The sequence below is a fragment of the Carcharodon carcharias genome, chromosome 19, assembly GCF_017639515.1.
Source record: "Carcharodon carcharias isolate sCarCar2 chromosome 19, sCarCar2.pri, whole genome shotgun sequence".
Taxonomy (NCBI): domain Eukaryota; kingdom Metazoa; phylum Chordata; class Chondrichthyes; order Lamniformes; family Lamnidae; genus Carcharodon; species Carcharodon carcharias.
Genome location: NC_054485.1, coordinates 82248437 through 82271120, shown reverse-complemented (window position 1 = coordinate 82271120; position 22684 = coordinate 82248437). Strand labels below are relative to the sequence as shown.

The 22684-nt window shown below is 42.6% G+C and overlaps 1 protein-coding gene and 2 non-coding genes across 3 annotated transcripts; 1 reads left to right on the top strand and 2 right to left on the bottom strand.

The window, feature by feature from the left end:
- The first annotated feature begins 9585 nt into the window (after positions 1 to 9585).
- trnah-gug lies at positions 9586 to 9657 on the top strand. The gene has a single exon. It is a non-coding gene; the product is annotated as a tRNA-His (tRNA).
- Positions 9658 to 12636: 2979 nt separating this feature from the next.
- trnan-guu lies at positions 12637 to 12710 on the bottom strand. Its single transcript has one exon. It is a non-coding gene; the product is annotated as a tRNA-Asn (tRNA).
- An 8973-nt stretch (positions 12711 to 21683) lies between these two features.
- Positions 21684 to 22553, bottom strand: LOC121291259 (zinc finger protein 239-like; the record flags this gene model as incomplete). The annotated part of the gene is made up of 1 exon (XM_041212332.1): positions 21684 to 22553. A coding segment is annotated over one exon (708 nt), but the record flags the coding sequence as incomplete, so codon positions are not given.
- Between the last annotated feature and the right edge of the window lie 131 nt (positions 22554 to 22684).

Below are 22684 nucleotides of genomic sequence, written 5' to 3'. Positions count from 1 at the left end.
GTGCCTGTACTTTCCCAGTCCACGTGACCGAGCTGCACTGATTTGCCTTAAACTTTATATAAAGGCATTAATACAGTTTGGTATCATAAAATAACGCACCTATCACTCACGAATCGTCTCCTCTGTTCCCACTTAACATAGAATCAACTTACCAGACTGTTGTAAGGTCACTTTTAGATTTTATCTGTATAATTCTGGCTCAGTCTCTCTCTCTGCTACTTAATGGGCTTCGACGAGATTTAGTGAGCTCCTTCCCTGTAGACTCTTCAGGCTGAGGAAAAGTAGAAAAAGAAACGAGGACCCCATTTCCCTCTTCAACAAATTTGCTCACTCATCAAGTTACAACTTAAGGACACTCTAAAGCACCCAAAGCTACTCGACAGGGCCGATTAGCAGCACTTAAGAAGGCCTGGTTTGAAGCTCCATGAACCAACTTTGCGAAGAACATTTTAAGCCAGTTGTGCAATTATCTAGCTGCAGCGCCAAGGGGAGCTATCCAACGTTTGTTTTACAGCTGGAATAAAGCCCCACTTCTCCCAACACAAAGACTAACTTTTAGTTAATTGCTAAATTGAAGTGAAGGCGAAGCTTTCGATAAAAAAAAAACATCAAATTCAATTAACTTGTAAAAATTAACTCTGAAAATTCTGTCACTCGCCAAATTTCAACTTGAGCATTCTAAAGCATCAAAGGCAGCGCTCCAGGGCAGGCTAAATTCGATTTTTTTCTGCGCCTATATGAAGATTGTGGAGCGACCTGATCGACATGTTTAAAATGCTAAAGGAGTCGATATGGTCGATACAAAATTCCATTTATGTATCTGAACCTATGACTGATCCCTGGCCTGCTCAGTTTTTCCAGCAGGTTCTGTTTTTTCCTGTTCTGCTTTCATAAAAGGAGCTTTTCTGACAGCACGCAACTTACCTCAATGCCACATTTAATATATTGACCTCTTCTCAACAAAAGTTTACTCTTGGCATTCCTATACACACACTTTCAAATCTGTCATTTCCCAAAGCACCGTCATCCTCCTGCATTGAAAAGGCATTTCCTTTCACACCAACCTGTTCTAAATGGTTCACTTGTCATCAATAGTGGTCTTTTCATTTATTCTCCATTCAGTTGCATCACAAATTCCAACAAACAAGTTGAATTTGGAACACTTTCGACCTTGCTCACCTCCCCATCATCAGCTCTTCGCTCAACACCTCAACTGCCAATTGCTTAGGAATAGATACAACATACTGCAGATTCTGGAAATATGAAAGGAAAAAAGAAAGTGATTAGAAAACTTCAACTGGAAACGTTAACTCTGTTCCTCTCTCCACAGTTGCAGCCAGCGCAACTAGGTTTTTGTTTGAAGACTTTCTGTGTTTTCTTCACATGTGGACTGCATCACGAGGTTCCCAATAAAATTTCATGAGCAACCGTGTCGTGGTTTTTCTTTCCATTTTCAATGCTTCCCACAGAATGCTTAATTGATGGATTCATCCAGATCTAAATATATCCATTACTTTGGAAGCACATATGTATTATGACACATCTAATGGTAAAGGCAGAATTGTTCAAATCCCTGAGGGAAAACTAGATCAACTGTCATAACATAATTTTGCAATTTGTATGTTTTGAGTTGCAGGCTTCGAATTCAGCAGTAATAAGACCACCGGGTTTCAAGTGGTTTTATATAAAACTAAATTGACCATTTATTAATAAAAGAAATATTGCAAACACATACACATGTCTGCAAAACTAATACAATAATAACTACAGAAATCGCGTAATTAGTCTGACTCTCAGTTATACCCTCGCTAAGGCAACAGCAAAACTCATAGGTTTAACAGACACCTGGGGAATCACATTCAAAATGATTATTTCAGCTCTGGGACCTTGCAGGCGGATTTGGCTCTTAAATGCTGGAGGCTTCTCACACTTGTTTGTTGTTAAAATGCCTTTCTCCATTATACATATTTTTCTCTTTGAATCCAAATTTTCCATTGTATCACTAGGCTTTGAACTTTAACTCTTCTAACAATAATATCCTTTCAATCGACCAATTTTATTTGTTAGCGGGAAAAAAACATATTGCTTGGCTAAGTGCAAGATTTCACCCGCAGTACTGAATGGTTTATTTTAACAAATGCTAATTTACACTTTACCTTTTACCCACCTTGCGTTTATTCAGTTGCCATCTCAAAACCATTATACATCAAATCACCCAGGCTAGTTGGCTTTAATCCGATTAAGACGCACACTGACACACACATAGACACAGAACCCACTAGAACTCTATTTAGAAAAAGAGTTTCCAATCACATTAAAGGTATTAATATCTCTTCATGGCATATGTACCATTGGTGCGAATCGGGCATGTACCGCCAGAAACAGCGATGGAAAGAAATCAAACGCAGAGCTGTCATTGTGCAAGTAAGTGTTAGATGAGGCAATGCCCAGTCAAGTGGCAATGAAATGTGACGAAAGGAAAGGGGATCAGCGATTTCGGAAGGCAGAAAAATCTAGGGGGAGAGCCGGGTTTCAGTTCTGGAGGATCAAACACCGACATGTGAGGGCCTAGATTTGCAAGGAAGTTATGTGTTTAGCCGATTGAAACATATTTACGTAGCTAACTTCGTCCAGCGGCAGTTGGAATACAATAACAATCGCCACCTTGATTTGGATTCCAGTTGAAATTGCTGGGGCCACAACGCTAAGTACTCACCACTGCGCTCCCTATGCGTGGGTGCACTGCTGCTAAGCTGCATCGCAGCAAAATACCCTCGCAACAGAGCAGCTATAAAACCGCGCTCTCGGTCGCTCAGACAGGCTGTCACAGAACAAAAAGATCAGTTTCAAAGCTGGCGACAGCTGACGAAACAGCTGAACAAATCAGAACTACTCTGATGAAATGTCATTTTCCTCCCTCCACAGATGCTTCCAGTCTTACTCAGTATTTCCAGCACATTCTCTTTTTAGCCTATATTACATACAAGAACGGTGGAGGTTGGAAGGGCGGGGGTGGGGTGGGGTGGGGGGGGGTGGTCGCGGGGCGGGGGGGGGGGCGGTGGTTGGTGGGAGGAGGTGGGGAATGTATCCTCTTCTGCCTCAGTCTTTCAATCTCTGATTCGTTGATTAAATGGAGTTTCGAAATTTATTGCACTTTCTCCTTTTAATGCGAAACCTTTGAGTCAGCAGAGAAGGAGCAAGAAAGGTGGTTTTGAATGAGCAGTCATAGTTTCAAAGCTGGCCGTCGCGATATATGGCAACATGTCAAAACACTCTTTGTTGCATTCCTCTTGATTGCCTGCCGAATCCATGGCTTTGCAGTGAATGCAGGGAAGAAAAACTTTTTCAAAACATTTGACTTTGCCACGCAACGAAGTGTGCATTTGATAGAAACTTGTGCTGTTCATACGGTTGTTCAAAGTCTGCAGGTCCGAATCGGAGCCACAATTTGCCCCAGAACATTGTCAGATATACTCCAGTTTCGCACGCTCAATTAGAAAATACTACAGATGTCGGAAATCTGAAATAAAAAAGAACATATTGGATCTGCACGGAGTGTCTAGATTTATCTATCAGTTATCTATCAGGTTTGAAAACTGAAACAGATTTTATGTTTCAAGCATATGATATTCCCTGAAGGAGGAACACAATGCAAAACATTAACCCTTGTACGATCACAGCCACGTAAAACAGCTGAAATTCTATGACTTGAGGAATTTCTTGAAAGACACTGTTTAAGAAACGTAGGTTTTGCTGAAGGATCCTAAAAAAGCACCAAGAAAGATTTGCCAGCGAGACCTTCCGCGCGAGAACTACAGATTGAATACAACAAAGAGTGTTTTGACATGTTGCCATATATCGCGACAGCCAGCTTTGAAACTATGACTGCTCATTCAAAACCGCCTTTCTTGCTCATTCTCTGCTGACTCAAAGGTTTCGCATTAAAAGGAGAAAGTGCAATAAATTTCGAAACTCCATTTAATCAACGAATCAGAGATTGAAAGGCTGAGGCAGAAGAGGATACATTTCCCCCACCCCCCCTACCCCCGCCCTTCCAACCTCCACCGCAGCTGCGTTTATTGTTGTTCGGTTCCCTTGTAATGCCGCACTTCGGGGTCGATTCGCAATCAGGAGAATGTGTTATACAAAACTGTCAATCGGCTAGATGATATTGATGAAATTGCATGCACACTATTACTTCATCGCAAACATGTTTCTGCACACGGAAGCAAATGCCAGACAAATGACTAAGGACATCTCACGTGTTTCACTCTGGTGGCTGCCGACTTAAAATCTGGCCCATTGAAGAGCCGTTCTACTGGAAGGTCATTGTTGTTCTCCCCATAGAGGCTTCCAGAGCTGCTCAGTGTGCCCAGTATTTCATGTTTTTCTCCTAGTGCATTGCAGACAGGTCTAGCTTTCCTGTTCATTGCCTGCCAACTTCAAGACTTCGCATTGAAGGAAGCAAATAAAAACATTTTTTTTTCAAAAATTATACCTTTAAGGCGCTTTGCAGAGTGCATTTGAGAGACCTTTATGTTATTCAATATTGCTGCTCAAAGACAGTGAGTCTGAATCGAAGTCCGATTATGCAAAAGAAAATCATCAAATAACTTCCGGCTTCGTACACACAAAAGCAAAATGCTGCACATGCTGGAAATCTGCAATTAGAATAGAAAATATTGGAGGTACGCAGAAGGTCTAGCATCAGTTTTCGAAAAAGTAACAGATTGAATGTTTCATGTCTCTGACATTCCCTGAGAACCGAGGTTGCTGCAACCAGGGTACAAAGCATTAATTTACCTGGAATCAGTTTAGGAATTTTCCCTGATCTGAACAAAAAGAGGAAAACACCCTCCAAAAAAAACGGGGCTCTCAGATTGAATACTGCTGATAAAAAAAACTACCCGTTATTCATTTACTAATGCTAGAGCTTCTTCTCCAGTCTCGCTGTCATGTCAATTTGCCTTCGTATGTCAGAATCAGAGAATGCTCAGATGCCTGTGTCAATCCTGTCAATCCGTTACTCCATCGGTGCTCTGTGCGAATATTTCGGGGAATTAACTTCGTAAAGCAATTCATTCTTTGAATTACTCAAAATTACATGATTTTAAAAAATATGTTCCTTACAGTCGCCAATCATAAACCCTCAACGGTTCTTTTTATCTTGTTCCAGACTGATTGCAATACTAAAATGGTAAGCAAATCATCGTCAATAAAAAAGTAAACTTTATATTTTCGAAGGAGATTCCTTTATCCTGTCATATCCTGCAGATAATATTTTAGTAAAGTGCACAATATTGAATGTATTTTTCTCCGAGAAGTCTCGTCTAACATCGGTTACTTCACCAGATTGTTCGCCTACAAAGGCAGCGACTGTTGCACAGTAACTTGTAGCTCCAGTTCTTCCGCACTCAATCAAAAGTACTTCATGTCCCTATCCCGATGGTACAACTTGAAATGGGAGTACAAATGACGCAATTTCGGCGGTGCTGCTCTGGAGGAGCAGTCGGTTTGCGTGTGATACTTTTGTGAAAACATGGAGGTGTGTGAATTGCTGAAGTTATGAATTCAAGCCTCACTCGACCATTTGTTCTTGACGTGGAAAAAGTGGTTTTACTATCATGTCGCCCCTCATGCCCGTTAGTTATTCTTCTCGTCCATGGGACCAAGCTACTCCCAGTGCACTGCTGAATTCCCTCCTGGTGCTCACCTTTTCTATTTTCTTTTTACGATTTCTTTCTCTTGAAGCACCGTCCCTTTTATGTTCACAGTTGCCAAAAAGTTTAAAGGTCTGAATTGGATTTCAGTTATTCGGGAATTAGGCCCGATTATTAAGGAACGATTGCCTCTGGATCTCACACTCCCCCAAAATTAATACATTTAAACCTTATCGGGCAAAACAACAACAAAAACGTCAGGCTGTTTATTGTTCACAAAGTAAAAGAGCGTTGCCCATTTATGTATCCTGAAGACTGTCCAACGAATTCACACTGTGGAGCGGCCATTCACTTTTCCCCGGACTGCGAAGGGATTTCACTCAGCCATCCAGCAAACATCAGCACATCCACTATTGCCTACACAGATTGGGCTTTGACGGTAATCATGTTGTTAAACACATCCAGAATTAAATCAAATTCATTTTGACTTTGAATTTTGTCTCCTGATATTTCTAAATCCGATAATCACACTAACGTCACTGGAGAAAGTCGCTTTCTAAGTTCTTGAGTGGACAAAGTGAAGAAAGATTCCAATTCCATGAATTGTGTGAATCATTCCTCAACGTTTTTCAAAACTGTTTATTTCAGATTGCTAGCTGACTTCGTTTTTTGGGGGTGGGGGACGGGGGGGCGGGGTTCAAGATGAAATGTACCTTCCCTTGGAGAATTTCCAAGGAACTTCTTTATTTTGATCACATTTGCCCTTTTTAATTATATCGTCGATTAGTTCCCAGGAATTGTTGAACCTAATGCTTGATTTCAACAAGAAACTTTAGTCTCATGCATAGTGATCTCATTCTACAGCAGCTCTCTCCAGCTTGGCAGTGATGCAACTTGCATTTCCGTGTGCTGACGGTGCAGGCAGTGATGGGCACTAAGGAAGAAGCAAAGCAGGTTCAGAGTGGGCGCTGTGTTGCTTTCCCTCTGGGCCTTGTATGACCTTGTCCCTGAGCTTAGAGAGCTTTCACTGCTCCAGACTAAGTTTTGTCATGTCCTTGCTGCTCCTGGAATTCCCACACATTGCGGCAGTGCATCTTGTAGACAGTATACACTTAGCGATGGTGGTGGAGGGAATGAAAGTTTACGTATTTCATGGAGTGCGGATCAAATACGTTACTTTGTCCTTGATTTGTTTTTCTGACTCGTGTCTTGTAGATGACGGACAGGCATTTTGGATTTAGGGAGTGAGTAATCACATAATTTTCTGCGTATTTTTCTCCCCTGACATTCAATCCCTAATTCGTTGATTGAATGGAGGCTTGAAACGAATTGCACTTTCTCATTTTATGGCTCAATCTTGTACTCAGTGGGGAATGAGCAAAAAAGAGAGTTTTCAACCAGCAGTCATTAGCTTCAGAGCTGGAAATGGCGACACATGACAACATATCAAAGCATGTTGCGCTGGATTCATAGTCCAGTTTTTGTGGGGGAGACTCCGCAGGAGCTGTCTGAAGAAATTTAAACGCTGCTCGGTTATGAGCGCCCACTTCTTACCTGCAGAAAAACAGTGAAGCAGTCACTCACATGCGTTGTCGTGGTCCCATGGTGGTCAGTAATTGGCGTAAGAACCGCAGCGACATATAATCGAAACCAATTCACAACAGGGGTTGATTTGCTCTCCAATTTCTGCTAAAAGAAGGCAACTGAAGAATCATTTCTATGTAGAAGTGTTTTTGATATCAAAGCACACTAAATCCATCCAAATCTAGCACCCTTGCATATCTGTGTGTGATGCTTTGTCTGCTTGATTTTGTTCTCTATTCCGCAATCACTGGTCTGCTTGTTTTCACTCTTTCCATTTCACTCCCACTTCACTGCTTTATTTGACACTCACTTTCACACTTGCACCGATGAGTATATTTTGCTACCATCGCTGCCCCTGGCGGTAGCTGCCGCATTCATAGTAATGATACATCTGTGCTTTGAACGCAATGGCTACATATAGATTTGTGGGACTCCACACAACCAAACACGATCTAAGCAGGGTTGCAATCGGAAAAGTCCGAACCAATTGCCCATGAAATTTTCTTGCGAACCTTGTCATACAGTCAGTGTCCAAATAAAAAGCGAAATTGTTGGGGGGAAAAAAACTAAACAGTCCGGCAGCATATGTGGCAATAAAAACAGAGTTAATTTTGTCAGTCTAAGTTTCCCCAACACTTTGCTGTTTTTACTTCAGAATTCTACTTTGCTCTACCGGCTCCGTCCCTCTCCCTAAACCCAACCCACATCGTTGCACACACCCCGCCACATTTCAACAGCATGAAACCCATCGCATTTCTACCTCTCCTCAGATCTTAAGAAGGTTCATACGGACTCAAAAGTTAACTCTATTTCTCTCTTCACAGATGCTGCCAGAGCTATTGAGCATTCCTGGCATTTCCAGTTTATACTTCACACTTGCAGCATCCACAGCATTTTACCTAAAACGTTACCCTTGTTTCTGTCCTCAAAGAAGCTGTTTCATCTGCTCAGTATTTGTAATTGGTATTGGAGACGTTGTCTCTGGATAGGTTTGTTCCAATCCACAGAAAATGTTCCTGTTCAGTTACGTATTATTTTCGTTCCAAATTGCACCTCGCACTTTTTCACAGCGACTGACAAACCTGGTGACACAATAAGCATGTTTCCCCAGCCAAGAAAGTTGCTCCCGGTGAGGCTAAAACTGACACATTTAGTGCTGCCATTCACGTGACAGTCGCAAACAGAATGCGCCACCAGAGTCGGGCACTGCGCTGCTTTGTATACAAGTTTCAGATTGTATCATTGCGACATGGGCACAGTTCCTTTCATTCAGTGAGGAAGAACTGGATTAGGATGGCAGTCTGCAACAATCCTCACTTTGATCTCTGAAAATGTTGGCGTAACAACCAATGTTAAGCTAGACGTCCAAACGCCGCGAAAAAAACATACATGTTCAAGGCTGTGTACTTTTCAAAAATACTGGCTGCAACATAGAAACGATTGAGAAGAAATTACTTTCCAAAATAATTAAACTTTCTTTAGAATGAATTGCTTATCATTTTAGCATTGCAGTCAGTCTGGAACGAAAGGGTTCTCCGGGTATTAAAGGCGGTTACAAAACATTTTTTTTTCGTTTTATATATTATTTCGTGATTAATAGAATAAACTGTTTTGTAAAGTTATTTCCGCAAATCAGTAAGCACATAACACCAATGGGGAACAGACTTGCACAAACACCAGCAAATTCTCGGATCCTGATATCCATTTGCCAAAATGATGTTACAGCAGAACGAAAGGAAAGCTCTGGAATTAGTAAATCAGTTGAAGTCGGTTAGCTTTTTTGTCAACCCCAGCAGTCTTCAATCTGGTATGGAGGGTGTTTTTTTTTCGGATCAGGGACAAGTCCTATGCTGATAGCTCGCAAAGTAGTTTTGTGTTCTGGCTGCAGCAAACTGGGTTCTCTGAGATTTACATAGATCAGGAGCATTATATCAGTTTCCCTTTCGAAAACTTCTGCAGGACCTCTTGTGCACCTGAAAATTCTTCTGCTTTTATTTCTGATTTCCAGCATGTGTAGTATTTTTCTTTTTTATGAATGAAGCTGGAGAACATCTGTCCATTTCCTTTAGGAAAATCCTCTCTGAATCTAACCCACAGACTTTGAACAGAAACTTAAGGGTCTATCAAACGCAAATTGCCAATTTTTGGGGAAAGGTTTTATTCAATGCAATGCCTGGAATTTGGCGGGCAATGATCAAGAAAGATCGGAAGCTTGGAAGTTCAAATCACCCTTCAGTTATAGCCTAGCCGAGCGACCGAGAGCGCTGCTTTAAAGCGGCTGGGCGGTGAGCCTGCAGTACTTCGCCACTGCAAGTGAGGCCCATAGCCAGCGATGTGGGGCGCCGTGATCGTATAGTGGTTAGTACTCTGCGTTGTGGCCGCAGCAACCTCGGTTCGAATCCGAGTCACGGCAGTGGTGGCTTCCTATTTCAGTTGGAAGAACGCAGTTGAAAATTCATTTGTGTTAGGAAGCATTTTTAATGGCAAGACTCATTTCATACTTTCAAACCTAACACCCCCACATACTTGTGTTTATTGCGCCAGAATTCAAAACCCCTTACATCCCAGATTTTTCTCCCTTCCGCAATCAGTGATCTCATTGAATTCCCTGCTGCCATTTCATTGTGAATTTACTGCGGCATTGCGTCATCTAACGATTTATTTCACACTTTCAGCATCGAGTTTGTTTAATGAGCATCGCTGTTCCTGCCGGTACATTTGCCCATTCGCACCAATGGTGCATCTGTGCTTTGAAAGCCAATCTCTCAGTAAGCAGAATGTCAATTAGAAAATCCGCGCACCGAATGTTCGCAAAATTTTCTTGCAAATCCCGTGACACAGTCAGTGTTTGAAGTAAACGAAGATAGCGTTAATAAAAAAAAAAGGCATCAGTTCAGGCAGCAGCTGTGAGGTCAGAAGCAGAGTTCCCGTTCACAGTCTAACTTTTCCAAGCTCTTTCTGCTTTTTTTTCGAATTCGCAGAACTCGCAGAATTTTGCTTTTTTTAAATGCTAACTGACTTTGATGACAGTATAATAAGTTTCAAAGTATTTTTCTGGTTTATTGTAAAATAGGTTTATGAGGGTTTGTGTTGTTCTGTCTGTGTGAGTTAATTACATTTTGCAGCAAAGCAGACTGCGAGTTGAAGTTATCAAAAGAGGTCACGTGTAAAAGTGTCTTTTATATGCTAATGAGCAAACATGGCTGGGGTCTTAGCATGTAAGGTGCAAAGGGAATTTGCATTTTTATATAGACGAAGGGGTATTTGAATTTCAAAGAAATTAATCAAAACAGTAGCAACATGAAGCGCTTTATATTGAAAAAAATGTACAGTTTCAAAGGCCGAAGTAAACAATGGAATTTACACATTTTCAACGAAGAAACGTGTATAAAGGAGAATGTGGCTGGGTGTCAGGGGAAGGCATTCTAATGCCTAACAAAAGTGAGTGAAGTCGCCTCCAAGGAGCCTCCAGCATTTGCGCACAAACCTGTCTACAGAAACCGAAGCTGGGGCGAGCCACCTTTGAAATGCAATGTCCAGGGTGTTGTGTTAATTTGTTTGATCTGTTTCAAATCTAACTATCTATTTTTGGACTGTTGCTTAAAGGGAGTGTAACTGGGAGCCAGGTTAAATACGGATTTAGGAGTAATTATAATGGTAATTGTTAGTTCTATGCATGTGTTGAAACCTTCCACTTATTAATTAATATTTAAATTTTATATTTAAAAAAACCCAAAAGTCTTCTGAATTCAGGACACGCATCTCGAAATAATTATAAATTGCAAAACCGTTGTGATAAGGTGATCAAGTTTCCCTCGTGGAACGCCTGGCACACATCATCTGCCGCGTCATAATACTGAGGAGCAGGATTGTGTTTACATCATTGATGTCACCTGCCTCTAAGCAATTGGCAGGTTAGGTGTGTGGAAGGTGGGAAAGTGTGCAAGGACGGAAGGGTTCCAAATTCATTTTATTTGTTTGACTATTAGATTGAAATGGATCTAAAAATAAATTAAAGGACCACTGTTGACGAAAAATGATTGATTAAGAGCATATTGGTGCGAAACAAAACGACTCACTGAAAAAATTTGCACTGGATCTCTCCCCACAAGAACTAGAGTTTGAATCCAACTCACAGTGTTTTGACAGGTTGTCATGGAACGCTATTGCCAGCTTTGAAACTGAGTATTGCTCATCGAAAACTGTATTTCTTGCTCATTCTGTACTGACTCAAAGGTTTCGCATTAAAAGGAGAAAGTACGATTCATTTCAAAACTCCATTCAATCAACCGTGCAGACTCGATGGGCCTCTTCTGCACTGTGTGATTATGTGATTCTGTGACTTAGAGATTGAAAGGCTGAGCTAGAAATAGTACACATTTCCCCCTCCTGCTTTGTTTGACCTTTTGTTGGCTTCCAATGCCACACGTTAGGATCGTTTCCCAATCAGACAAATGTGTTTTATAAATTTTTCAATCGGCTAGATCATATTTGTAGATGACGGATAATTGCGTTCACACTATTAACGAGCCACAAACATTTTCTTTTGCACACGGAAGCAAATGCCAGCCAAGTAACCTCGCGTGTCACCTGAAGCTGGTAACCACAGCATGATGTAAACATCAATCAGCTCAGAGAAAGTGCGCAGGAAGCAGGTGAAATGTTGTGTCCTCTGCACTCAGTCACTTTAACAAACACTTCACCACTCCACGCCACACAAGTCACACGGGAAAGTATCCATTGCAAAGCCCTTAATCTCCAAAATGAGATTTCGAATTTCGGTTCCAGTGAAGAGTCAGATCCGACTCCAAACTTAGACTCCCCACAGATGTTGCCAGATCTACTGCGTATTTCCAGCACCTTTTGATTTAATTTCGAATTTCCTTCCCTGAACCTTTGGAAACCAGACCATTGTCTTCCTGACCTAACCGGGTTGAAACTCTCCGCTCTCCGCCTCCGGGAAATAACATTCCATTTCTGTTTTGTTCCGACAGTGGGTTCTGCGCTGTCACAACCTCATCTTCTCAAAATTACGTTTACGGGCTATGCGCCATTCATGGACCAATTAAACATGCTTAAGCTCTGAGAAGGGAGTGGGTCAGGCATACACAGGATATAGCAACGGTGAGCAGGTGTATACAGGGGTTCTCAGCCGGACATGGATATTCAGGGACCAGTACAGCTTGACGGGAATTTTCTTGAATTTGCACAGCTGGAGAGGGATACTTAGGGATCTTTTTTCTTTTATCTCTTATTACATTGGAAAAAAAATATTAATAAGATGTCAGAGTATGGTGAGATCAGAGTTGACAATGTTCGGTGAATATTTTCTCAAAATGAAAACACATACCACGAAACTGTCAGGGAATGCTGTAAAAACGTTAAACACCACCGTCCCTGGGTGGGATCGAACCACCAACCTTTCGGTTAACAGCCGAATGCGCTAGCCGATTGCGCCACAGAGACTCACAGTAAGGATGTAGAATAAATATCAGTAGTATTAATTCTGGCGACATTAGGATCTGAGTCCACTTCGGCAAAATGGAAGATTGAAAATTTACAACAATCTCCAGTCAGAAATACCAAGTGCATGAGCAATCTTTTCCTCCTCCTGAGGTGCCCGGCAACACAGGTACCAGTCTTCGACCAATTTCCTTCACTCCACATGATGTCAGGAAATGACAGAAAGCACTGGATACTGCAAAGGCCAGAGGCCTTGACTTTATCCCAGCAATAGTACTGAACCTGTGCTCCATAACTAGCGGCGTCCTTAGCCAAGCTGCTCAAGTACAGCGACAACACTGACATCTACCAGACAATGTGGAAAACTGCCTGTCCACAAAAGGCAGGACAAATCCAGCCCCGGCTAATTACCGCCCCATCAGTACTCTGGATCATCAACAGAGTGATGGAAGATGTCGTCGACCCTTCTATCATGCGGCATTTAATCGGAAACAAGCAGTATGGGTTTTACCATGGCCCTGAGCTGCTGATCTTATAGCAACATTAGTCCAAGTATGGGCAAAAGATCTGAACTCAAGAGGTGAGGTGAAAGTGACTGCCCTTAACATCAGGGCTGCATTTGACACACTTTGGCATCAAGGAGCCCTGGCAACTGGAGTCAATGGGAACGAATCGTGTAAATTTTCCTCTTGGAGTCATACCTAACACAAAGGAAGATGGTTGCAGTTGTTGGAGTTAAATGATTGCAGTCCCACAATATCATTGCAGGAGGTCCTCAAGGCCATGTCCTCGATTCAACCATCCTCAGCTGCTTCACCAATGACCCTCGATTATAAGGTCAGCAGTGGGGATGATGACTAACTAATGCAAAATGTCCAACACCATACCCAACTCCACAGACTCGATAACAGTCCGTTGCCAAATCAGTCCCTTCACCGCTGTTGGGTCAAAATCCTGGAAACCCCTCTCTAACAGCACTGTCGATGTACCTAACCCATATGGAATGAAGCGTTCAAGAAGGCGGCTCACCGCCAACTTCTCAAGAGCAATTAGCAATGGTCAATAAAATTGATGGCCCAGCAAGCGATGCAAACGTCCCGCCAAAGAAGAAGAAAACATGGGAATAGTGTAATTCTATCCATTGCGGATACATCTCATGAAAAAGCTCGGCTACTTCAAGCAAAGAAAGCTCCCTGCTCATCCTGAAAATAGTGCGGGGTATCTTTTGCGTCCCACCGAGGAGATAGTTTAATGTTCTAAATGACAGCCGAGACCTCCAACAGCCCATGTGCATATTAATGAGCATGTATGATGCTAGCCCGGCTCTAGTGGTGCAATCGGCTAGCGTATCTATCTGCATAACCATATTGAGGTCATAAGTTCAAGCAGCACCTTCACTTGAAATGGAAATGGTGGTTACTCTATCATCATGGCTGCATAAAAGGATGAGAAATGGTTTCTAGCGAAATAATTATTCAGCCAAAAAGTGAAATTTTCTTTAGATTGGAACAGGTCTATCTGGGTTGAAGGTCTTAATCATCCAGCAGATAAAATAGCATCTATAGAGAGCAAAGCAAGGATAGCATTTTAGGTAAAATACTGCAGAAGCTGGAAACCTGAAATAAAAACTGAACTTGTTGGGAAAATAACTATCAAGAGATAAATGGAGTTAACATTTCGAGACTACCTAACTGCTTCAGAGCTAAAGAGAGGTAGAAAGGCAACCGGCTTTACCTGTTGAAAGGGGCTTGGGGTAGGGCCAGACAGAAAGCAGAGATATGTTATAGGTCAGGAGAGGTTAAGTGATAAAGATATCATAGTCACAAGACAAAGGGAATGGTAATGACAGTACCAGATTCTAAAGCAGGGGTTAATAGCTGTACAAAAGTCAATCCTGTCTGGAATCTAGATTGCAGAAAGTGTAAATAGCAGAACAAGGGTCAGAGCTTTCTGAAAGAAAAACATGAGAACAAGACTCAGACTGGCACATGGTTGGGAGTAAGTTGGGGGGGGGGGAGTGGTGGGGGGAGTTGTGGGGAAGGATAGCAGAAAAGGTCAAAATGGAGGACAGAATTCATAACCTGAACTTGCTGAACTCAGTGTGAAGTCCAGAAGTGTTGTTCCATCAGCTCGTGTTGGGCTTAACTGGAGCATCGCTCAACAGAGGGTGTAGAGGAGATTCACGAGGAAGTTGCCTGGGCTGGAGTGTTTCAGCTTTAAAGAGAAAGTGGATCGTCTGTGGCTGTGTTCCTTAGATCAGAGAAAGATGAGGGGGAACAGGTTTAAAGTGTACAAAAATGTGAAGGGCATAGATCGGGTAGATAGAAATAGATTTTTCCCGTTAGTGGAGGGGTCAATAACAAGGGGGCATAGATTTAATGTGCTGTAAAAACTCTATATGACTCCATGACTCTATTATAGTTGACGGAGGACAGAAATGTGAGCATTTACTAAATATTAATCTGAAGGGACAGTAATATCCGTGTCATGCTTGTGGACTGAGCTAAAGTGTTCCACAAAGCTGTCACCCAGTCTTTGTTTAGTGTCCCTATTGCAGAGCAGTCCGGATTGTGAGCAGCGAATGCAGTGGACTAAATTGAACGAAGTGCAAGTGAATCGCTGCTTCAGCTGTAAGGAGTGTTTCGGGCCTTGGACGGTGAGAGGGAGGGGGTAAAGCTGTTACACCTCCTGCGTTGCATGGGAAGGTGAACTGGCATTGTGATGTGGTGTTTGGGGTGATATATAAGAGGACCAGATGCCAGGGAAGGAACAGTCCCTATGGAATGCTGACAGGGAGGTGAGACGAAGATGTATGTTGGTGGTGACATCATGCTGGATTTGGTGGCCATGGAATTAGTAACGTTTTTATGTCATGACCTCTCTCATATCGTTATCTGTGCACTGTCGTGTTTAATTTCGATTACCGTTGTTTAGCTGGATTCATTCTGTTCAAATTGCTTCAAACTTCTCAGATCGAAATAATGTCGCAGCGATCGTTGCAGTAGTGTGTACCGAATATTCTGTAGCATGACTAGAAGCAACAACAATGTTATTTTCTTCTCCAACACAGCATGGACCAACCTTACCCTCTATTACCTGCCAGATGTGAATCTGAATCTAGGTTAGAGTGAAACCTTCATGACAGAGGTAAAAGATCGCGGGTAAATTCAATTATATAAGCCAGTTCATATATACAAAACAATACACCTTATTTATTGGCCAGGAGAATTTAAAATGGGTTCTGGAGCTGCAGTCCCCAAGGTAATCTTAGCAGTAACACTTCACTTTCTCCCTCCTTTGCTTATGCTGCAGATCTTTTAAAAAATGATTCGAATGTAATAACGCTTTGCAGTCACTGGTGCGCACAACAAGCTCTCACAAAAAACCGCATAACGGTGACGGGATAATCGCCTTTTGTGACGTAGTTTGATGGATAATAGGGTTGCAGGTAGTTTAACGCTTTAACTGGAAGCCAACACCTCCAATAGTCCACACTCAATAATTGCTGCGTTGATTCCATGCCTTCACTTTTGTACTCAAACTGTAGACTGAGATCTGAGGCACTCTTGTGACTTTGTGCTGTCAAATGGGTCACAGCTACTGCTCCGTGCTCGGGTATTCTTGTTTCAAGGCCCGTTCCCAGGTATAATTTTACTGGTTCACTTCGATCACGTTCCATTATTTCTGAGTCGAGATGAAGTTTGAGGGTTTAACTGATCGAATGTTGAAACAACAATAGAAAACGCCACCTGCAATTTCCCAAAACAATGTCATGCGCCATGTGTATTTCGTCTCTCACCAACCTGCTCTAAATCGCTCCTTTGTCTTCATTTGTGGCTTTTTCATTTATCTTTCATTCGTTTGGTTCACACAGTCCAACAGCTAAGGTGAATTTGGAATACTTTCGATCTTACTCATCTCCCCAGTTTTCAGCCCATCGCACACGCACCTCAACTGCCCACTGCTGAGAGAAAATCGCCAAAATTTATGCAAACATAACCCAGCCCTTCAATTAGCTTTAGAATAAAGGCAAAACATTGCGGATTCTGGTAATCAGAAATTAATATAGACAGAGCTGAGAAAATTTAGACTGGAAACGTTAACTCTATTTTTCTCTTCACAGGCGCTGCCAGAGCTGCAACGCTCCCACCCCCCAACCCCCCACCACACCCCCACAAACCCACCCCCCCCCCCCCCCCCGCCCCCAACACTTTCTGTTTTTACTTAAGACAGCATTGACTGTATCAGGAGACTTCCCAAGAAAATATCGCGAGCAATCGGGTCGCGGATTTTCCGATTGTAATCCTGTTTATAGCAGCGCTTGGCTGTGCGGAGTCACACAGATCTACGCCTATCCATTGCTTTCAGAACCCATTGGTGGGAATTGCCAGGAACAGGGACGGCAGCAAAACAAAGTCAAGGGTGCAGGTGTGAAAGTGAGTGTCAGATATGTCTTTGCCGCAGTCAAGTGACAGTTAAACGGAAAGAGGGAAGTCAAGGAGGTCACTGATTGTGGAAGTGAGAAAAGTCTTGGGGAGATGCAGATAGAATTCTGGAGGTCCGGACAGAGACCTGTGACGGGGCTAGATTTGTGTTTTGCTGTTAAATCATTTAGCTGCGCTCTTTTTAGCAGAAGTCGGAAAAAAACAAAATAACCTTTGCTACGTCTTGGATTTGAGCAGATATTGCAGTGGCAATAACGCAGAGTACTAACCACAATACGACAACGGCGCCAAATGTGAGTGACTGTATTATCCCTGGCTGCAGGAAAGTAGCACACAATCACAGTCGAGCAGCTGTAAAACTAGGACGCTTGGCCAGGTTATCACAAAATGATGATTTGATCTTCGAAGCTGACGAGTGCTGACTAAAAGTCTGGCTGAATGATGAATCCTCCTGATGGAAGGTCATTTTTCTCTCGCTCTGCAGATGCTCCCAGTCTTCCACAGTATTTCCAGCATTTCCTGCTTTTATTTATATTACATAAAGAGCTGTTTTTTCTCTTGATTGCCCGCCTCCTCCAAGAATAGGCGGAAAACAAACCTTTTCCGAACATCTGGCTTTGTCGTGCAATGAAGTGATATTCTTTTGTTCTTGATACGGCTGTTCAAAGGATGTGGCTCCGAACCTGAGTCGGAATTTGCCCCACAACATCATCAGATATCCTCCAGCTTCCCACATCCAATAGGAAAATCCTGCTGATGATGGAAGTGTGAAATAAATAATGAAAATGTATTTTCTATCCATTATCGGCATGTGGGAGTCGCTGGCTAGGCCCAGCATTTATTGTCCATCCCTACTTGCCCTTGAGAAGGTGGTGTTGAGCTGCCTTCTTGAACCGCTGCAGTCCGAGTGGTTTAGTTACACCCGCATTGCCATAGGGAGGGAGTTCCAGGATTTTGACCCAACAACAGTGAAGGAAGGGCAATATCTTTCCAGGTCAGGATGGTGAGTAGCTTGGAGGGGAACTTCCAAGTGGTGATATCCCTGTGTATCTGCTGCCCTTGTCCTTCAAATGTTAATGGTTCTGGGTTTGGCAGTTGCTGCCTAAGGAACCTTGCTAAGATTCTGCAGAACTGTCGTTCTTCCTAATTTTCCACGGGCTTCAAGGTTTTGCCTTAAAAGGAGAAACTGCCATTCATTTCGAGACACCATTCAATCAATGAATGACATATTGAAAGGTAAGGACAGAGGGAACAATATGCACTGGAAATACAAGACTGTATTTGTGCAGAGTTCTCATTTGTTGATCTCGAAAACATCGTCCAATATCTATCTGTTCCTCCAGCAGGTTTATTTGAAGCAGCCAGAGGAGATTTTGTGATTGTGAGAATGCAGGCTTCTTGCAGAGATAAGTGTAGGAAGTTATCTGACAGTCCCGATAGATTTTAGACAGATCTACAGTACATGCCTGGACCTCAGCTAAAAATAAACCTGATGGTGAGAATTATACATGCAGAGTTGGAATCAGCATATTAGAGAGTGAAGCCGTTGAGAGCAAGTTGCAAAAGTGTAACATTTGCCAGTTAAACCACACAGAACCCGGCTGAAAGAATATCCAGTCCGACAGAGCCTCACTGGTTCGAATTGACCATATTTTATTGAATTATAGGGTTGTTTCAGTTCAGCAATCCAATTCAGTAGGAACTAAGGACCCGGAAAGTTGGGCAAGGCTAAAACTAATGGCTTAACAAGTGTATAAGTGGCAGTGTCTTAAGGGCTCATCCAGAATCTTATTTGGACTAGCCTTACTAATTTCATGGCTACAAAAGTAGGTCAGAAGCTCTGAATTCTGTGGTAACTCATTCTCTAACTCCCTAATGCCTGTCCATCATCTACAAGAAATGAGTTAGAAGAGTGATAGCATACGCTCAACTTATCAAGGGCAAAGTAACCAATTTGATCAGCACCCCATGGAATACGTAAGCTTTGATTCACTCCACCACCAGCGCTCAGGAGGTACCATCTACAAGATGCACTACAACAACTGGGCAATGAGTTGTATTTCCAGGGGCAGGAATGCAGACTTACACTGGAACAGTGAAAGCCCACTGAGCCCACGCACATGGTCATCAGAAGACACAGCGGGAAAGCATCACAGCATCCACTCTGCTGCTCCCTCAGCGTCCAGTGTTGCCTGCACTCCCGTTGCGTAGAAATGGAATTTCAGTCGAAATGTTGCAAGTTTCGTCAACAACTGGCTGGAAAGATGAAAATCAAAGCTGACACTGAGCTGTTTGTTTAGCTCAGTCTGAATATGACTGCTTAGTTTTGTTAAAATCAATCATCAGGGAAAGCAATCCCAAATAATTGTAATCCAGCATATAATTGAATTGACATTTATGTTTAACTTAAAGGGTCTGCATGGAGATTCTCAAACAAACTACATTTTTCAGCTTGAAACTCTAAAAGAGAACAAAAAACTCTAGAAATCTGAAAGAAGCAGCTTTGAAAAATATTGAGAAAAAAATCACAGAATTCATGGAATTGGAATTTGTCTTTAGTTTGTCCACTCAGGGACTTAGAAAACTGAATTGCACCAATAAATATAGAATGGTTATAGGGGTGATTAATATCAGCAGAGACAAAGTCCAACAGTCAAAATAAACATAGCTCAATCCTGGATGTGATTAACAGCTGCAATAACAGTAAATTCTAAACCATACAGTCACTTATGGATTTGCTGGTGTTTTCATAAGTTGAATTTTTTTTATTATTCATTCATGGGATGTTGGGCATCGCTGACTAGGCCATCATTTATTGCCCCTCCCTAATTACCCATGAGAAGATAGCAGTGATCTGCCTTCTTGACGTGCTGCAGTCACTGCGAGGTAGGTGCACCCACAGTGCTGTTAAGGAGGGAGCTCCAGCATTTTGTTCCAATGACAGTGAAGGAACGGTGATGTATTTCCAACTCAGGATGGTCAGTGGCTTGGAGGAAGACTTCCAGGTGGTGCTGCTCCTATGTGTCTGTTGCCCTTGTCCTTCTAGATGGCAGCAGTCATGGGTTTGGAAGGTACTATCTAAGTAGCCTTGGTATGTTCCTGCAGTGCATCTTCTAGATGGTACAGAGTTCTTACACTGAGGTTGGTAGTATTTGTGGAGTTCCCTCCTCTCATGGCTTAAGTTACCCAACACCATTTATGATTGGATGTGGCAGGACTGCAGAACTTAGATCTGATCTATTGGCTATGAAATTGCTTAGCTCTGTCTGTTGCTTGCTGCTTGTGCTGTTTGGCATGCAAGAAGTGATGTGTTGCAGTTTCACCAGGTTAACAGCTCATTTTAAGGTGTGCCTGTTGCTGCTCCTGGCAAGGCCTCATGCAGTCTTGATGACTGAATGAATGCCCTCCTGCACTGTGAGCAAGTGAATGGCCTCTGCTCAGTTTGAACCTGTCGGTCTGTCTTCATTTTACATAAATAGGCAAAGGTCTTCACACAGCCAGATCGAGATGGTTGAGTTTTCAGTAGCATCTTAAATAGGAAATTGAAGGAGCAAGGCAGGGAGGTTTAGGGAGGAAAATCCAAAGCTTGGGGCCCATACAGCTGAAGGCATGGCTACCAATTCTGGAATGATTATAATTGGGAATACAGACAGGGCCAGAATTTGAACAGCACATACATCTTGGAGGGTGTGGCACTAGAGGAGAACACAGAGATAGGGAGGGACGAGGCCATGGAGGGATTTAAAAACATGCATGAGAATTTAAAACTTGTTACGTTGCTTATCCAGGTGTCAGTGCCAATGAACATAGTGGATGGGTGAAGAGGATTTAATGCAGGTTAGGACACAGATAGCAGATTTTTGATGCATTCAAGTTTATGGAGGGTGGAGAATGGGAGGTCAGACAGAAATTCAATGAAACAGTGAAGTCTGGAGGCCACGAATGCATGGAGGAGAATTTCATAGCATATGAGCTGAGGCTGGTGCAATTTCAGGTGATGCTAGGGAGCTGGAACTAGGGGCCTGTGGTTAGGAACTCTTTTCAGGGTGAAATATGACTGGGCAGAGGGAATCTCAGCCAGCTCTTAGGAGGATGGTTGGAGGTAGTGGCTCCAGAGTGGACTTTGGGCAGGAGTAAGAAATAAGGCAGCCTTAGTGAAGTCTGGTGTGTCTTCAGATTTGATAAACGAGCAAAGGTCTTCACACAGCCAGAGCAATTGAAAGGTCTCTCATTAGTGTGAACTCGTTGATGTGTCAGCAATTATGTTGTTGGAAGCTTGTCTTGGGCCAAATATGACACAAAGGTTGGGAAGCTTGTAATCATAAATCAAAAAAAAAGAAAATTAACTGGAGACCTAAAAGAAGCAATTTTGAAAGGCGTTGAGAAAAAGAGCTACAGGATACATGGAATTGTAAATTCTATTTATTCAAGGATTTAGATGACTCACTTTCTCCAGTGAACTTGGCATGGGGTTATTGGGTTCTGATGACTTTGTCTTTTGTGAAATATATTTGTGAATTGAATAAACAAATCTGATTGATCAAATGTTTATTTAGCTTTTTAAATGCCAGTCCCATTATAGGGAATATTAACATCAGCAGAGGCAAAGTCCAGCTGTCAAAATGAACATGGTTCTGGACAGTATGTGATTGCAATTAACAGCAGCAGTAACATCAAAGTCCAATCCCTACAGTCACTTGTGGATTTGCTGATGTTTTAGTAGGTTGGAAGACTGGGTGAATCCCTTCCCACACAGGGAGCAAGTGAATGGCCTCTCCCCAGTGTGAACTCGCTGATGTGTCTTCAGGTTTGATAAACGAGCAAAGGTCTTCACACAGCCAGAGCACTTGAAAGGTCTCTCGTTAGTGTGAACTCGTTGATGTGTCAGCAGATGGAATGACTGAGAGAATCCCTTCCCACACACAGAGCAGGTGAATGGCTTCTCCCCAGTGTGTACCCGCTGATGTGTCAGTAGGTTAGAGGACTGAGTAAATCCCTTCCCACAAATGTAGCAGGTGAACGGCCTCTCCCCTGTGTGAACTAGCTGGTGTTTCAGAAGGTTGGATGAACGGGTGAATGTCTTCATACAGTGGGAACAGCTGTACGGCCTCTCCCCAGTGTGAACTCGCTGGTGTGTCAACAGGTGGGAGGACTGAGTGAAGCCTTTCCCACACATGGAACAAGTGAATGGCTTCTCCCCAGTGTGAAGTTGCTGGTGTTTCAGCAGGTTGGACGATTCTCTGAAAGTTTTCCGACATTGTGAGCAACTGAATGGTCTCTCCCCAGTGTGACTACGTTGATGAATCTCCAGCTGAGATGGGTAATTGAATCCCTTCCCACAGTCCCTACATTTCCATGGTTTCTCCATGGTGTGGGTGTCCCTGTGTCTCTTCAACTTGGAAGATCAATTGAAACCTCCTCCATACACACATGTGTATAGTTTCTCTCCGTTATGAATGATGTGGTTTTTTAGTCTGTGTGACTGGTAAAAGCTCTGGTTAACTGGCTTAACTGGTTAAAGCTGGATAAAGT